At 38.2% G+C, this 17,952-nt stretch overlaps 1 protein-coding gene across 8 annotated transcripts in view; it reads left to right on the forward strand.

The window, feature by feature from the left end:
* The window catches only part of WASHC4 (WASH complex subunit 4), a 63,623-nt gene that overhangs the window by 38,117 nt on the left and 7,554 nt on the right, over positions 1-17,952 (forward strand). For 6 of the 8 annotated variants that reach the window (XM_036297812.1, XM_036297815.1, XM_036297811.1 and 3 more), the window contains 10 exons: positions 1,808-1,924; positions 4,667-4,835; positions 5,113-5,267; positions 6,292-6,366; positions 6,646-6,750; positions 8,627-8,761; positions 10,283-10,391; positions 10,852-10,918; positions 11,820-11,906; positions 16,649-16,796. In XM_036297812.1, the coding sequence (XP_036153705.1) occupies positions 1,808-1,924; positions 4,667-4,835; positions 5,113-5,267; positions 6,292-6,366; positions 6,646-6,750; positions 8,627-8,761; positions 10,283-10,391; positions 10,852-10,918; positions 11,820-11,906; positions 16,649-16,796 (1,167 nt within the window). The remainder of the gene's footprint in view (positions 1-1,807; positions 1,925-4,666; positions 4,836-5,112; positions 5,268-6,291; positions 6,367-6,645; positions 6,751-8,626; positions 8,762-10,282; positions 10,392-10,851; positions 10,919-11,819; positions 11,907-16,648; positions 16,797-17,952) is intronic. The other 2 variants (XM_036297813.1, XM_036297814.1) reach the window with 2 other exon arrangements.

The following is a 17,952-nucleotide window of genomic DNA, read 5'->3' on the forward strand; positions in this document are numbered from 1 at the left end:
TATAAAGAATAAACCCATCACTTTTTAGTCACTGTACATACTATTCTAATTAGTTTTAAAATAGATCATTTGATTTAATAAATCATTTTAAAATTGAATGTTAATGCTGTTTTATACATTGGTAGGCATATTTAATAGCATTTACTAGGTGTACCGGTTAACAATGCGGATTTTATAATCAAAGAAAACACGATAATTTCAAGAGAAACATCAAAAGTGCTTTAGTCAAAGTAATGTCCATCGCTAGCTACACATATCCTCCATCTTTCAGGTAATTTGTGGATACCATCCCAATAGAACTTGTTTTGAGGCAAACCATTCAGAGGCCTAATTTTCTACTTCATATGTTGTGAAGTGCTGCTCAGAAAGTACGTGTGCCATTGATTGGAACTAGTGGTAATCTGAAGGAGCAAGGTCTGGTGAATACGATGGGTGGGTTAATACTTCCCAGGAAAGATCTTTTAACATGTCTTTAACTGGTTTTGAAGTGTGTGATGGTGCATCATCATGAAGCAAATTACTTTGCTGTGTCTTCTGGCCCATTCTGGTTGTTTTATGATCAAAGCGTGGTGCAAATTGATTATTTGTTGTCGGTAGCGATCAGGATTAATGGTTTCACCTGGTTTTAGAAGCTCATAATACACCACACCTTCCTGATCCCACCAAACGCAGAGCGTTGTCTTCTTTCCGAAGTGCTTTGGCCTTGCAGTCGATGTTGATGGTTGACCTGGATCAACCCATGATTTTGTGCGTTTGGGAGTCTCAAAATAAATCCACTTTTCATCGCCAGTCACAATTCGATGCAAAAAAGACTTTCTTTCGTGCCACTGAAGCAACATTTTACTGATGACTTTTCAGTTTTCCTTTTGTCTTCGTTCAGTTGATGTGGCACCCATTTTCCTTTCTTTAAAATCTTTCCCATTGCTTGTAAACGATCGGAAATTGTTTGCTGAGCAACGTATAATCTTTCTGCAAGTTGTTTTTGAGTTTGACATGCATCTTCATCCAATAATGCTTGTAATTGTTGGTCTTCAAACTTTGTTGGTTGACCTGGACATTATTTGTCTTTCACTTCGAAATCATCACTTTTAAAGCGTTTAAACCAGCGTTCACAAGTATCTTGAGATGGAGCATGTTCACCATAAGCTTCCTGAAGCTTTCAGCAGCACTTTTCCTCAAAATAAAGTAATGAATTAAAATTTCCTGCAAATGCTCTTTTTTTTGGCACGAAATTCAACATTTTTAAGCCTAAAAATATCTATGATGTTAACACCTTCAGCAAAGTTGACATACGAAGTTTTGAAGCTTGCTGTCAATACAACAAAATAACATACATATCAAATTGCATATATGTCAACATATGTGTAACTCCATCTATTGAAAAACATCCACATTATTAACCAGTACACCTGGTATATAGGCTATAGTTAAATTTCATATTAATACTTAGTAAATTAATTTTAATATACAATCTAACACTTCCCCTCATATTCCTAATCATTCTCATTTTCTTGATTTTAGTTTATGTCACAATTATTTAGACCTTTGTATTTCTGTATGGAAAGAAATGTATTTGAATGCTCAAAATAGGAAAGAATAAGTGAATGTGAATTATTTGTATATTTAAAATAGGAACTTTAGAGACTAAAATCTGACTCACTTAGGAAAGGAAGACAGTCATGTATAAAAAAAGCAATTAGCCTTCAGAGTGAGGTTTTGTCTTCCAAGATAGATAATTAACTTTTGTAATATTTAGATTAGAGACCTGGTTTTTATAAATGTATGCACATTCTCATTTTCTTCTTAGTACATGTTCAGTGCTTTACGTGACTGTGTACCTGCTATGATGCATTCAAGACATTTAGAGTCGTATGAAATACTTCTGGATTGCTATGACAAGGAAATTATGGAAATTTTAAATGAGGTAACATCATATATGAGATTGAAAAACTTAGAACATGTATTTGGAATGCAATGTTTGGAAAAACATTTTGGATTGAAGCAGGCTTTCACATATTTAAAATCATTTATAAATCACTATCTAGAGCAGCGGTTCTCAACCCTGTGGGTTGCGACCCTCTGGGGGTCGAATGACCCTTTCACAGGGGTCGCCTAAGACCATTGGAAAACACATATATAATTACATATTGTTTTTGTGATTAATCACTATGCCCTTAATTATGTTCAATTTGTAAAAATCAAATTGGGGATCACCACAACATGAGGAACTGTATTAAAGGGTCGCGGCATTAGGAAGGTTGAGAACCACTGGTCTAGAGCAAAGAAGCCATTTTTAGTTATAGTATCACTATTGTGCTAAATTGGTCTTTAATTTCTAATTTTTTATATAGAGATCCAGAGTAGAAATTCGGAAAATTTTCTTTACTTTAATAAATAGTATATTTATATTTAAATTTCTCTTTATTACAAGAATGCAAATACAAAATTGGTTTGAATATTGAATGCTACTACTAATAATACACTTAAGACTGTCAATATTTTATTAAATACTAGAGGCCCAGTGCACAAAATTTGTGCACTCGGCGGGGAGAGGGGGGTCCCTCAGCCCGGCCTGTGCCCTCTCGCAGTCTGGGACCCCCTCGAGAGATAGCGACCTGCTGGCTTAGGCCTGCTCCCTGGTGGCAGAGGGCAGGCCCAATCCCTAGGTGCAGCCCCTGGTCGGGCTCAGAGCAGGGCCGATTGGGGAGTTGGGGCGCCGCCCCCTGTGATGCACAGAGCAGGGCGGATTGGGAGGTTGTGATGCCACCCTCAATCACGCTCAGGGTAGGGCCAATTGGGGGGTTGGGGCACCGCCCCCTGTCACACTCAAGGCAGGGTCGATGGGGAGGTTGCGGCGCCACCCCCTGTCACGCACAGAGCAGGGCCCATCGGGGGTTGCGGCTCCGTACCCTGTCACGCACAGAGCAGGGTCGATCAGGGGGTTGGGGAGCTCCCCCCTGTCATGCACAGAGTAGGGCCCATCAGGGGGTTGGGGAGCTCCCCCCTGTCACGCACAGAGCAGGGCCGATCAGGGGGTTGGGGAGTTCCCCCCTGTCACTCACAGAGTAGGGCCGATAGGGGAGTTAGGGCACCGCAGCCTGTCACACACAGAGCCGCAGGGCGATCAGGGGATTGGGGAGCTCCCCCCTATCAGGCACAGAGCAGGGCTGATCAGGGGGTTGGGGCGCCTTCCCCTGTCACACAGAGCCGCAGGGCAATCAGGGGGTTTGGGTGCTGCCCCCTGTCACGCTGATCCTGGTGCTGGGAGGCATATTACCCTTTTACTATATAGGATAGAAGCCTGGTGCACGGGTGGGGGCTGGCTGGTTTGCCCTGAAGGGTGTCCTGGATCAGGGTGGGGGTCCCCACTGGGGTGCCTGGCCAGCCTGGGTGAGGGGCTGAGGGCTGTTTTCAGGCTGGCGGGTGACTGAAGCTCCCAACCGCTCCTTTTTTTCTTTTTTCTTTTTTATTCTGTGCCAGCTTTAGCTCTGAGGCTTCAGCTCTTAGGCCTCCGCTGCTGAAAGCAGGTTTCTGGCCTTTGTTTACCTTCTGTATTTGAAACAGTGTTGTGATCCTACTGGCTGAAGCCCGGCGACTAAAGCAGGTTTCTGGGGTTTTGTTTAGCTTCTATATTTGTAACATAGTTGCTTAGAGTTGCAGCTCAGAGGCCGGCAGCGGCAGGCGGGGAACGTTGGAGTCCTCCGTCACTGAAGCAAGCAAGCCTCATGTTCGCTTCCAGCTGCCTGACTGCCGGCCGCCATCTTGGCTGGCAGTTAATTTGCATATCACCCTGATTAGCCAATGGGAAGGGTAGCGGTCGTACGCTAATTACCATGTTTCTCTTTTATTAGATAGGATTAAACTTAACTGTCAATATCTTATTAAATTTATTTGGAGCACTACTGACTAAAAGGAGGACATTATATATTTGAAAGATTTATTTGTGTAGCAGAAATAATTCAAATGCAATATAGTGCATCTTCCCTTGTTTGAATGAAGTATTATAAACACCGTTATCTTTAAAATTAAAGTTTCATCTAATGATATTTTTATTAGGAAAGAGTAATTAAAAATGAGTAAACTTCACAATATAAACCTTATTCAGGTTTGATAAAGTTATGGAGAATTTTCATAATTTCTTCTATTACACATTATTTAGAAAATAAAATATGACTTGACAGTATTTAGAACTCCATAGTAGACCAGAAAAGATGATTAATATCATTACTTTTAGCTCAATGAGTTTTGTGATTTTTAATTATTATAAGAAAGCTTTAAAAATATTTCTTCTCTTCCATTTTCTCAAGATTTTTCTTTTGTTGCTTGTTCCCATAAATCTTACGCTTTATAGTATACATTCATGTTTCTTGTAATGAAGCCCTTGGCATTAGCTTTTGATTTTCTTTCAAGGGTGTTAAAGTATTAATGAAAATAAAAATTAGAGTTTAACTGCTTCCTGGGCAGAAAAATCATTGGTTTAAAATGGAGAGCAAAGTAATTTTCACTTTCCCAATAAAAATAATATTTTACCATAGAGTATTTGGAATCTTAAACCAGTTTGACAAATTTTTTATCATTGCACTGGTTATAAAATGCTAATGGTTAAAACATAAAACATAAAACATTGAATTTTGAAAAATTAAGATATTAATTATTTTGTGAATAGCACTTGCTGGACAAGTTGTGCAAAGAAATAGAGAAGGATCTGCGCCTTTCTGTGCATACTCATTTAAAGCTGGATGACCGAAACCCTTTCAAAGTTGGCATGAAAGACCTGGCCCTTTTTTTCTCTCTGAATCCAATTCGGTTTTTCAATCGTTTCATTGACATTCGAGGTGAGTGTTCTGCTTTCCTTTTGAAAGTCATATTCTATATCTTTTTGCCCTCACTTTAAAGAACAAATAACAAAAATGAAACTTTGGGCTTATATCTTTTTAAGTACTAGTCCATTCTTTAGTTTCTTTTTGTTTGTGTATTTTTATTTTCCTAGCATCTTATTTAGAAAAAGGAAAATTTAATGTTCAAAGACAGGTTGTTTCCTTTTTAGTTTTATTTCTCTTTTCTACCATTTTATGAATCTGAAATTTTTTGGAAAAAAAATTTTTTTTTTAGCTTATGTGACTCACTACCTAGATAAGACGTTCTACAATCTTACAACAGTAGCTCTTCATGACTGGGCCACTTACAGTGAAATGAGAAATTTAGCTACTCAGCGCTATGGATTGGTTATGACAGAGGCACATCTTCCTAGTCAGACTTTGGAACAGGTATGGTATAAAATGTTTCTGATTGTAGCATAACATTTCTTTAAGAAATCTTTTTTTAAAACTTTATTATTACATGTTTATTTTTTAAGAAAATATTTGCTTTATAAAATCTCATACTTAAGAATAAAATATTAGATGGTGCTAATTTGCTTTTTTAGAGAAATTACCATGGGCTTCCTGTTTACACTTCACTTTTTGGTGAACATTTGAAATACAGGCATACCTCGGAGATATGCAGGTTTTATTCTAGACCATTGCAATAAAAGTGAATATCCCAGTAAAGCAAGTCACACAAATTTTTTGGTTTCCTAGTGCATATAAAAGTTATGTGTATACTATACTGTAATCTAAGTGTGCAATAGCATATGTCTAAAAAAATGTACATACCTTAATTTAAAATAGTTTTTGCTATAATAATGCTATCATCTGAGCTTGTTGGAAACTGCTCTGGTAGACTTACTTGACCAAGCAGGTTGCCACAAACATTTAGTTTGTAAAAATGCAATATGTATAAAGTGCAATAAAGCGAAGCACAGTAAAGTGAGGTATGCCTGTGCATATAGGTTTTGATATAGCTCTCCAGAAACATATAGGGATATCCAGGTGATTTCTGCAGAATTATAAAAAGTTTAGTCAAGGTCACACAACTGATTGTAAATCTAGATATAATACATAAACTTTAGTATCTTAGGAAAAATGCTTAAATTTATCTATAATAATGAAAGCATAATATGCAAATCGACCGAATGGCCAAACAGCAGATTGACTGTCTGGACGACCACACTATGACACGCACTGGCGGCAGGCCAGCCAAGGCGGGTGTGATGCGATTGGTCGGAGGGCCGAGGCAAGCCGCCATGGCTTCAAGGGCCAAGCCCCTTGCAGGAATTTCGTGCATTGGGCCTCCAGTATCTATCTATCTATATTGGGAAATGAATATAAATAGTAAGTCAGTATATTAATACAAGTGTTACTGATTATCTTAAATTAATAATATAGAGCTTTTCTGTGGATTGTTTTGCAGGGCTTGGACGTTTTAGAAATTATGAGAAACATTCATATATTTGTGTCTCGATACCTCTATAATCTCAACAATCAGGTGAGTGGGTCTTAGAATTTTTTTTTTTAATGTGTGTGGATATATATAATAGGAAGACTGAAGGGTAAAGGATTGATTCTCAATAGTGAAAATTGGTAAAATAAAGCAAAAAATAATTGTTTAGAGTTCATCTTGTTTATTCCTTTGCTTTGATTTTATTATCTTCTTGAATAACTTTCCAATTAAATTTAATGAAATAGATTCTGAAATTTTTTTGATAACTGATCAGGGATTGCTATGTATTGTATTGTTATTTAGCATAAATTTGTTTCATTGCAGATTTTTATTGAACGAACAAGCAATAACAAACATTTGAACACTATTAATATTCGGCATATTGCTAATTCAATTAGAACACATGGCACAGGAATCATGAATACAACAGTAAGAATCTTTTTTGGGGGTCGGGTGGGTAGTAGACCACTGTTTAATTAGTTATTTTGGAAAATAGTTTTTTTATAGAATATTCTGGTCAGTATACACTACTACTTATATTATATTGGAATTTCCATTTTTCTGGTTGGTATAATTAAAATATATGGCACTAAAATTGTGTTGGATGTGATGGAAGCTCTGTGACACAAATGCACTTTACAATATCTTACCATCTCAGGGTCATCATTATAAAAAGCAATACAGATTTGAGAGCATCAGCATAAATTTATATGTCTGTGTGGATTGTCTGATATTTTTCTGAAAGTTGCTTTTAAAAGGGAATCATTGATAACAGTATTACTCATGCTTTTTTTGGGGGGGCATACTAATTATTTGATATCCATAAGAATAGCAATTTACTCAAAGTATTTTGAATCTTAGAAATGGGCATCAATTACTTAAAGAAATCACTTGTATACTGTTTTTCCTTCTGTGGAAGAAGAGAAGCCTTTGAATTTGCCTGGTTTTCAGGGCATACTTACTAGTATTTCCTCTTGAGGAAAAAAAAATGTGAATGCTAAAATAGTAAAATGTTACAAACATATTTTGGAATAAGGGAATGGAAGTTATGTAACTGGAAAAGTATATAGGGACCTTTGTAGTATATAGTGGGGGAGCCATTAAAGTATTTGAGTTGATAAGTGATACAATTGGAGCTCTGTGTTAGTGGTTACCAGTACAGAAATGAGACAGAAAGTTCTAAGGGAGTCATCCATGTAAAGGCCATGTCTGAATGTTTAAGGATAAATAAACTCTTTATCAAATACTCATATAACAGATATAATTATGCACATATTTTATATGTAAGGCATTTTATATGTAAGGCACTGTGCTAGGCATTAGGGTGACAAAAACAGACATTTCCTACTCTCCTAGTAATTACAATCTGGCAGGGGATATAGTTGTTTAATCAATTAATCACATTAATGAAAGTAAATTCATGGTGTCTGATAATGATATAGTTAGCAAAGAAGAAGATTAGAGGCTGGCACAGTTGCCCAGTGTTAAGAGTGAGGAAGATAAAGAAGAGACTGTTTCTACTAAGACTGCTACTACTAAGCCACGAGAAGTTCTGAGAAAGCACCCATTTCTATAACAGGGTAAATGAAAGACTCTTAAAAATGGCATACATGTGCTAAAACAATTAGTATTTGGAAGTGGTAGGGATGGAATTTAGTACAGGACTTCCATCTGTAGGTCAGAATTAATTATGTTATTTTGACTTTAATCTCAGCTCAAATCTTAGTTTTTCAGGGTTTTTAGTTGAGGCCTTTTGTTATTCATTCTCAAAGCACCTACACTTCTCAGTTTAGAAATTGCAGTTCAGATTTAATAACTTCTTTAAAGTATACTTGTTTAAAATGTCTGTCACTCCTGTTAGACTATAAACTTCGTGATGAGAACTGTGCTTTACATAACTTGCATGTAAGAAATGCTCAAAGTATTTGATAAATAATTGAATGTTTACTGTCTTCCAGTATCATTCTAGACATGAATGTTAGTAATAAGTAATCTTATAGATGGAGAAACATAGAAACTTCTGACTGGCTTATGATTTAAAGAGTGTTGAATCTGGTATTGTGATTCTTTCTATAGTTCTTAGACCTATTATGAAAGTATTTTCCATTTCCTCCTTTCTTTTCCTTTTGTAGTAAACATATTGAAGAGGAATTCATAGAAAGTTCTATAAAGTTAGGGAATAAAAATTTTTAAATATTTCAGGTCCAATGTAAATTAGACTTTATAAATATTAGACTTTATGATATAAATATTCAGTAATATTGATTTAAAATTAATTTTTATATTAATTTTTTCAATTTTATAGGTTAATTTCACGTACCAGTTTTTGAAAAAGAAGTTCTATATATTTAGCCAGTTTATGTATGATGAACATATCAAATCCAGATTGATTAAAGATATTCGATTTTTCAGGGAAATCAAGGACCAAAATGATCATAAGGTATTTTACATAATCTTTTTAAGGTAGTTCAGTTCAACTGTTGTGTATATAGCAAATGGTTAACAAAAATGGAGTAATACTATATATATTGTTTTACAGTGTGTTTATTACATGTCAGTACATATCAATCCACCTTGTTCTTTTTAAGAGTTGATAGTAAATATGTATACCGAAATTTATTTAACTTTCTCCCACTGATGAATATTTAGTTTTTTAAAATCATTTTTCAGTGATACAAATAGTGCTACAGGTAGCATCCTTATCTGTGTGTTCACAGACTATTTCTGAAAGACATATTCCTTGAAGAGAAATTTTTAGGGCAAAGAATATGTGTATTTAAAATTAGGATACGTACTGTACCAATTGACATCCCAACCTATCTATAGATATAAGGCCAATATGCAGTGTCCCCACAGGAGTTCAACCGGGAGACCAGGAGTTCTATCGCTTGCTATGTGTACTGACCACCAGGGGGCAGCATGGAATGAAGGAAGGCCCCAGCAGGCAGCCAGAAGCCAGGGAAGGGAAGCCCCAGCCGGCAGCCGGAAGGCCTCGATTGGCCCTGATTGCCGGCCAGGCCTAGGGACCCTACCCATGCACAAATTTTATGCTCCGGGCCTCTAGTAATTTTTAAGAATGCTGTTTTCTCTTCATCCTCCAGGCTGAGTTTTCTCATAGTGAGGTAAAGAATTGTAAGTGGTAACAGTACAGAGGCACATAGCCACTTGGATAGAGAACCAGTAGCCTTAGTTGGGTCATATATTTGATTTGCCACATCCAGAACTATTTTAATTACCCTTCTTAAGCATCACTTAGTTCCAACTGTCTTATATATTACGTGGTAGTTCTCTTTAATGTCAGAGCAGAAAAATACTGCTTTCTTATAAAATGATAAAATTATAGATTAAAGTTATCAGATAATTATATTAACTTTCATTTTTATTGAAATAGAAATTACTAGTATTCAAAGAAATAACCATGCTATTATTGTGTAAGAATTGTTTTCATTTGTTATTAATAAAAATGAGTCATTTCCTATATCTTCTAATCACCTAAGACTCGAAAAATAATTTCTTATTGGTGATAGCTACCAGAAATTTTAGCTTGGCCGATGTGTGTTACTTGGGAAGAGTGTGTTTATATAAGTCCCTAGTACCTATTCAGCCCACAGAAATGCGTTCACACATCTCTGAACAAATATTTCTAGGGAGGAGTTGGTTTCGTTTATTTATCTGATAGAATAGTTGGGTGTTTGGAGACTAATAATGGTGGTGAGAAACTTAAGTTTGGTGACATTAATAATTATTCCCCTTAGCTTATGTAAAAAAAATTATTTTATACTGACTTTGAACATTGGTAGTTTCTGTGCTATAAATTTTCTTATTAGACTTGAGTGATTTGTTAAGCACAATGGAAATACAAAATTAGAGAGGAAAGTGGTATTGGCCTGGTTGATTTGGTAGGCATTTTATATTTTAGGGGTCTTTATTACTAAAAGTAGTCTTTAAATGATCTCTCTAGTATCCATTTGAAAGAGCAGAAAAATTCAATCGAGGCATCAGAAAACTTGGAATAACCCCAGAAGGGCAAAGCTACCTTGATCAGTTCAGGCAACTCATCAGCCAAATTGGTAAGTTATAATCACAGTGTTGGGAAATAAAGTACAAATCCCAAGAATCTATCTCATATATTAAATATTTCATACAAATAATGTAATATGTGAGTGTCTGAGCTTAGCTTTCTTTCACTAGAGTAACTTATCAAAAGTTTTTCAAGCATGATTAGACTGTTGGTGCAGAAATAATTGATAGACTGACTCAATATGAGAGGGAAGAAATTACAGTAAAAACGTTTTAATGTAGTCAGCATTTAGTTTATCAAATGAGTTAATTTATTTTTAAAGGATTTAACATAGATGTATATAAGTATGTATATTTATATTTTAAGTGTACAAATATGTAAGTTTCATTTTTATGGAGCAAGAACTGAAATAAAATACAGCTGAATCTTTTGGTACTAAGGAGTGGACACCTTGTAGTTGACTACTACATATAACTATATCTGATTTTTTTGTGTGTGCAATTTTCAAGGTAATGCTATGGGCTATGTACGAATGATAAGATCTGGTGGTCTTCATTGTAGCAGCAATGCCATTAGGTATGGATAAAACATCACTTTTGCTTTGTTTATTCCATTTAAAATTTTTATGTTACTTAAATCTATTCTAAAATTGTATAGAAGGTTTTTTTCTTGTTGATGTAATTTGATATAAAAAATGGAAGAAAACTATTAATTCTAGTTAAAATATTTTTCTTAAAATTTAAGATTATAGCAGACTTTTGGAAAATCTTTATTGCTCTTTTATCAGTACAGTTTGTAAGTGGCTCTAAAGATTATGTGATTTTAAAGATTAAAATTTGATTATCCTATATAATAAAAGGGTAATATGCAAATTGACCCTAACAGCAGAGCAACTGGGAATCACTGGTCACTATGACACACACTGACCACCAGGGGGCAGAAGCTCAATGCAGGAGCTGCCCCCTGGTTGACAGTGCGCTTCCACAGGGGGAGCTCTGCTCAGCCACAAGCCAGGCTGACGGCTGCCAGTATAGCGGTGGTGGTGGGAGCCTCTCCCGCCTCCTCAGCAGTGCTAAGGATGTCTGACTGCAGCTAGGCCTGCTCCCCGCTGGCAAGTGGACATCCCCCGAGGGCTCCCGGGCTGCCAGAGGGATGTCTGACTGACAGCTTAGGCCCAATCCCCTGGGGAGCGGGCCTAAGCCAGCAGGTAGTCATTCCCTGAGGGGTCCCAGACTGCAAGAGGGCACAGGCTGGGCTGAGGGACCCTCCCGAGTGCACAGATTTTTGTGCACCGGGCCTCTAGTTTATATATAAAATTCAACTTTGGAACTGAAGCGATGATATTAGTAATATAACTGAAATGCAAAGTTCTTTTCAAATATGTAGTTGAAAAATTTAGAGTCCAACAGTACTATTCTGTTTCAATTGTACCTTATTTATCTTGCCTTCATAAATTCTTTCTCAAATTCTTATGTAGATTTGTGCCTGATCTTGAAGATATTATAAATTTTGAAGAATTAGTAAAAGAAGAAGGCCTTGCAGAAGAAACAATAAAAGCAGCAAGGTAATCTCATTTTGGAATAATCTCTATTTGGAGATTTATAAAGTATATGTTTATATAAAACTTAAGAAAGACTAGGGGGTAATATATAGGGTGTCCCAAAATTCACACAAGATTTGAATTTTGCCTGAGCATTAACAACAACAACAACAAAAAATAAAAGCCTAATTTTACTTGGTTTATTGAATCAGATTCTAATATCTGTTGCCCTTTGATTTCAATCCCTTCAATTTGATAAGCATTACCAAGTACCAATTATGGCCCAGGAGCAGGGACAGTGAAGACCAGTGAAGTCCACAGCTTTGCGTATGTGCCAGCAAAGCTGTGGAGGCCATTTACCTGATGTGCTATTCCATACATAACCCTATACTGTATACTTTATGAATCAATAAAAAATTTACAATTTTTAATTATAAACCTGTGTTTTCTATCAAAATTACTTCTTGCGTGAATTTTGGGACAACCTATATAAACATATGTTCCTGTTTTTATTATACAAATTATGGTCTCAATTTATATAATGTTTTTTTTTTTTTAAGACTACAGTATTCTGAGACCTTTCCAACTTCAATAAAAAGGGGTCTTCTAGAATAGCGGTCACCAACCTTTCAGACCTCACAGACCACCAGTGGTCTGCGGACCACTGGTTGGCAATTGCTACTCCAAAGGTTTCCTTAAACCAGTGATTGCCAACCTTTCGGACCTCACGGACCAGCAGTGGTCCATGGAGCACTGGTTGACGACCGCTATTCTAGAACATACTATTTAATATAGTAGCCACTAGCCACACCCAGCTGTTTAACATCTGAAATGTAGCTAGTCCAAATGGAAATGTGCCAAAGTGTAAAATATAAAATAAATGCCAAATAGCTGGTTAATAACATCAATTTCACCTGTTTCTTTTTACTTTTTTTGTATTTTTATTCGCTAACACTGTTCTAGAATACCATGTAACCTAGACCGGCACTGTCCAGTATGGTAGCTGCGAACACAGGTGACTTTTGAACACTTGAAGTAGGGCTAATGGGACTGAGGAACTGAATTTTAAATATTATTTCATTTACATTTAAGTAGCTAATGGGCCCTGATAGCACTGGTGTGGCTCAGTGGTTGAGCTTTGACCTATGAACCAGCAGTTCACGTCAGGGCACAAGCCCGGTTATAGGCTGCATCCCCAGTGGGGGGCATACAGGAGGCAGTCAATTAGTGATTCTCTCTCACAATTGGTGTTTCTCTCTCTCTCTTCCTCTCCCTTCCTCTCTGAACACAATAAAAATATATTAAAGAGTAAATAAATAGCTAATGGCTGTCTTATTGGACTTTGCAGATCTATAGACTTGAGTCAGTAGTGATTTTGGAACATAATTTAAAACTTGAGAGAAGAATGCAGAACTGAGAAATACTTTAGAAAACTAAGCTTTGTTATTAATAACTAGAGGCCTGGTGCACTCAGGGGGTTCCCTCAGCCTGGCCTGCGCCCTCTCGCACTCCAGAGCCCTCGGGGGATGTCCGGCAGTCGTGGGAGAGGGTCCCACCACTGCCACTGCACTTGCCAGCCATGAGCCCGTTTTCTGGCTGAGCAGCGCTCCCCCTGTGGGAACGCACTGACCACCAGGGGTTAGCTCTCCGTACACTGTCATGCACAGAGCAGGGTCGATCAGGGGGTTGGGGAGCTCCCCTCTGTCACGCACAGAGCAGGGCCCATCAGGGGGTTGGGGAGCTCCCCCCTGTCACTCACAGAGTAGGGCCGATAGGGGAGTTGGGGCACCGCCCCCTGTCACACTCAGGGCAGGGCCTTTGGGGAGGTTATGGCTCTACCCCGTCACACACAGAGCAGGGCCCATGGGGGGAGGGGTTGGGGCGCCGCACCCTGTCACACATAGAGCCGCAGGGCGATCGGGGTTGGGGCGCCTTCCCCTGTGAAGAACAGAGCAGGGCGGATAGGGAGGTTGTGGCCCTGCCCCCTGTCACACACAGAGCCGCAGGGCGATCAGGGGGTTTGGTGGCTGTCCCCTGTCACGCTGATCCCGGTGCCGGGAGGCCTCGCTGCTCCGCTGATCCTGGTGCTGGGAGGCATATTACCCTTTTACTATATAGGAAAGAGGCTGGTGCATGGGTGGGGGCTGGCTGGTTTGCCCTGAAGAGTGTCCTGGATCAGCAGGGGGGGGGGGGTCCCCACTGGGGTGCCTGGCCAGCCTGGGTGAGGGGCTGAGGGCTGTTTTCAGGCTGGCGGGTGACTGAAGCTCCCAACTGCTCCCTTTTTTCTTTTTTTCTTTTTTATTCTGGGCCAGCTTTAGCTCTGAGGCTTGGCTCCGGCTCTTAGGCCTCCGCTGCTGAAAGCAGGTATCTGGTTTGTTTGGGTTCTATAATCGAAACACTGTTTCAACTCCAGCTCTGAGATCCTGGCTGGCTGAAAGCAGGTTTCTGGAGTTTGTTTAGCTTCTATATTTGTAACAATGTTTCAGACTGCAAGCTCAGAGGCCGGCAAGGCAGGCGGGGAAGGTTAGCTTCCTCCGTCACTGAAGCAAGAAAGCCTCATGTTCGATCCAGCTGCCTGACTGTCGGCCGCCATCTTGGCTGGCAGTTAATTTGCATATCTTGCTGATTAGCCAATGGGAAGGGTAGCGGAGGTACGGCTAATTACCATGTTTCTCTTTTATTAGATAGGATTATAACAGTTTATTGAGTCAGGCATGAAAAAGCAAGGTGGAGACAATTTGAATTTCAGAAAGAATAATGATAGAAATCTATTGTAATATATTGAATAAAATACATTAATACATTGAATAAAAAATAGAAACCATGCGTCATAGTGATAATAAAGGTTAGAGGAGCAGAGGGAAAGTTCCTTTTTACAGAAGAATGCTAACAAAGAAGGGATGAGGAAATTTAGGCAGAAAAATTGTTTTGAAATCACTACTATAATACTTGAAAGCAGACAAAAATCATCAGTGAATTCTAAAATATTTTTGGAGAATAGAGTATTTCATCAAAAAATTATCCCATGAATAGCTTATTAATAACAGAGGAAAAGTATCTTTACAGTGGAGAATTGCTATATTTCACCTTCATCAAGTGATGATCAAACTTAGCATCACCAATAACAGGACATACTGACATTATGTGGCATCTTGCTGCAAGTGTAATAGCAAGTACCTATGTTGTATTCTTGCCAGAAATGCTTATTCTGATTGTATTATGAGGAAACCATTGGAGACATCCAGAATGTTGGGCATTCTACCAAACACCTAGTCTTGACTCTTAAAAAATATCACGTGTCATGAAAGACAAAAAAGACTAGAAGACTATTCTAGGTCAGGAGACTAAAGAGACCTGATGACCAAATGCAGTGGATGATCTTTAATCATATCTTAGATAAGGAAAAAAAATAGTGATAAAAGAAGGACTTTGGGGAAAATTGGGGAAATTTGAACATATATTATATATTATTTTATTTTATTTTTGGGTATAATAACGTATTATGCCTTTGTAGGGAAATGTCTTATTTCTTAATAGATTCATAGGAAAGTGTTTATAGGCTAAGTGACATGAAGTCTGCAACTTCTAAATATTTCATGATAAAAGAAAACAAATATTAACAAAATATTAAATGGTGAACTAGTGAAAGGTATACAGGTGCCCATTATACTATATTTTAACTTTTTGATAGGCTTAACTTTTTTTAAGTAAAAATAGAAAATGTGCTGGAAAATGCATGTGTGCATGTTTATGAGAATAAGGTCCCAACACATACAGAAGATTTGCTCTGAAATATCCTGCTAGATAGCTTACTTCTCTGCCAAATTTAAGAAGCCAACAGCAGATAGTCAGCTATTTGAAATCACATGCCCTAAAATGATGAATCATGAGGGGAACTGGAGTAGTTTCAGAGCCCAAGATAAATTAATGTAGGGTAGTGGTTAAAAGGTTAGTAAAGATGCCTGCCTACAGGACGAAGTAGTTAGGTAGTTGGATATAGTTGGATTATGTGAGTCTCAGAGATTTCTACCTTCTAATGCTGGGGGGATAATAATTTGAAAATGGTATATAATGTGAAAGTAGCTCTACATGAAGGATGCAGGAGAAAAAACAGCTGATGTTTCTGAAGGTTGAATAGGATTCTAAGTTCTTGAAAAAGAACAAGATTTCAGTTGAGGTAAGGAATTGTAGAGAAGAAGCATTAGTGAAAGGATTTAAGATGAAGAGCATTCTATTTAACTGAAATGGAGTTCTACAGGGCTCCTTGTTGGAAAAAGAAATACAAAACTCAAAATATTTTAACTGCAAGATGCCCTACATATCCTATTTTAGGGACTAAGTTTAAATAATACTGATCAGCTTCTTTCAGAAAATGAATTCATTCTGAACTCTTAAGAAAATTTACTTAGGCCGAAACCGGTTTGGCTCAGTGGATAGAGCGTCGGCCTGCGGACTGAAGGGTCCCAGGTTCGATTCCGGTCAAGGGCATGTACCTGGGTTGCGGGCATATCTCCAGTGGGAGATGTGCAGGAGGCAGCTGATCGAGGTTTCTCTCTCATCGATGTTTCTAACTCTCTATCTCTCTCCCTTCCTCTCTGTAAAAAATCAATAAAATATATTTAAAAAAAAAAAAAAAAGAAAATTTACTTAGAAATGTCTTATAATATTTTGTACTTTTGAATGCTCTTATTTAAGTTGATGAGAGATGGATTTAAAAAGTCACACCTTTTTTTGAGAAAGGAACCAAGTAATTTTTTGCATTTTAGGCATTTGGATTCAGTCCTCAGTGATCACACACGAAATTCTGCTGAAGGCACAGAGTATTTCAAAATGCTTGTAGATGTTTTTGCACCAGAATTTCGAAGGCCAAAGAATATACATCTCCGAAATTTCTATATCATTGTTCCCCCCCTGGTGAGTATTTCAGTATTTAAAATGAATTTTTAAAAGTATTAATAAGTAGATCTAATTTTTTTGCAGCAGAGAATGCACACAGACTGTATTACTACTGTCTTTCTGGTTGTAGATAAAACTAAATGTGATTTCAGTGAATATGGCCTAGAATTTTTATTTACTAGCTATGCAGAATGAGATTTATTTATAGTTAAAATAGATTCTTATTGTTAACTACAGGCCCGGAGCACGAATTTGTGCACCGGTGGGGTCCCTCCGCCTGGCCTGTGGGGTTCAGGCCAAAACCGGCTCTCCGACATTCCCTGAGGGGTCCCGGATTGTGAGAGGGCGGTTCTTGGGTGATGCACCCCAGAATCGGGCTCCCTCCTCTCTGGTTCTGGGTGCGTCACCCTAGAACCGCAGCTGCCAAGTCACCACAGCTCGACAGCTCCTGCGTTGAGTGTCTGCCCCCTGGTGGTCAGTGCGCATCATAGCTACCGGTCGGCCGGCCGCCTAGGCTTTTATATATATAGATAACTGCTAGAGAAACCTAGTGTGATTTAAATTACTTGAGTGTATACCATTACATATGTATCATTTTGGGGCTGAATTATATCACATAAGCATTTTAAGTGATTAATGTAGACTAACTTTAATTACATCATGTTACAGCATGAAGTTATTTCTAACACATCTCTTTAAAAAATTTTTAAAAATTGATTTTAGAGGAAGGGAGAGGGGGAGAGGGATAGAAACATCAATGATGAGAGAGAATCATTGATCAGCTGCTTCCTGCATGTCCCCTACTGGGGTTCAAGCCTGAAACCGGGGCATGTGCCCTGACTGGGAATCAAACCAGGACCTCCTGGTTCATGGGTCCACGCTCAACTGCTGAGCCACACCGGGTGGGCTCTACCACATCTCTTAAAAGCATTGTGCTAGAGGACAACTTCTCACTATTCAGTAGTAAATACTAACATCTAAACTAAATTTTTAGTGCTTCCTTATAGTATACTAGAGGCCCGGTGCACGAAATTCATGCACAGGGATTGGGGGGCAGGGGGTCCCTCAGCCCAGCCTGCACCCTCTCCAATCCGGGACCCCTCGGGGGATGTCCCTGTGGGATCAGGCCTAAACTGGCAGTCGGACATAACCTCTCACAATCCAGGACCACTGG

Source organism: Myotis myotis, unplaced genomic scaffold, assembly GCF_014108235.1.
Source record: "Myotis myotis isolate mMyoMyo1 unplaced genomic scaffold, mMyoMyo1.p scaffold_m19_p_3, whole genome shotgun sequence".
NCBI lineage: Eukaryota > Metazoa > Chordata > Mammalia > Chiroptera > Vespertilionidae > Myotis > Myotis myotis.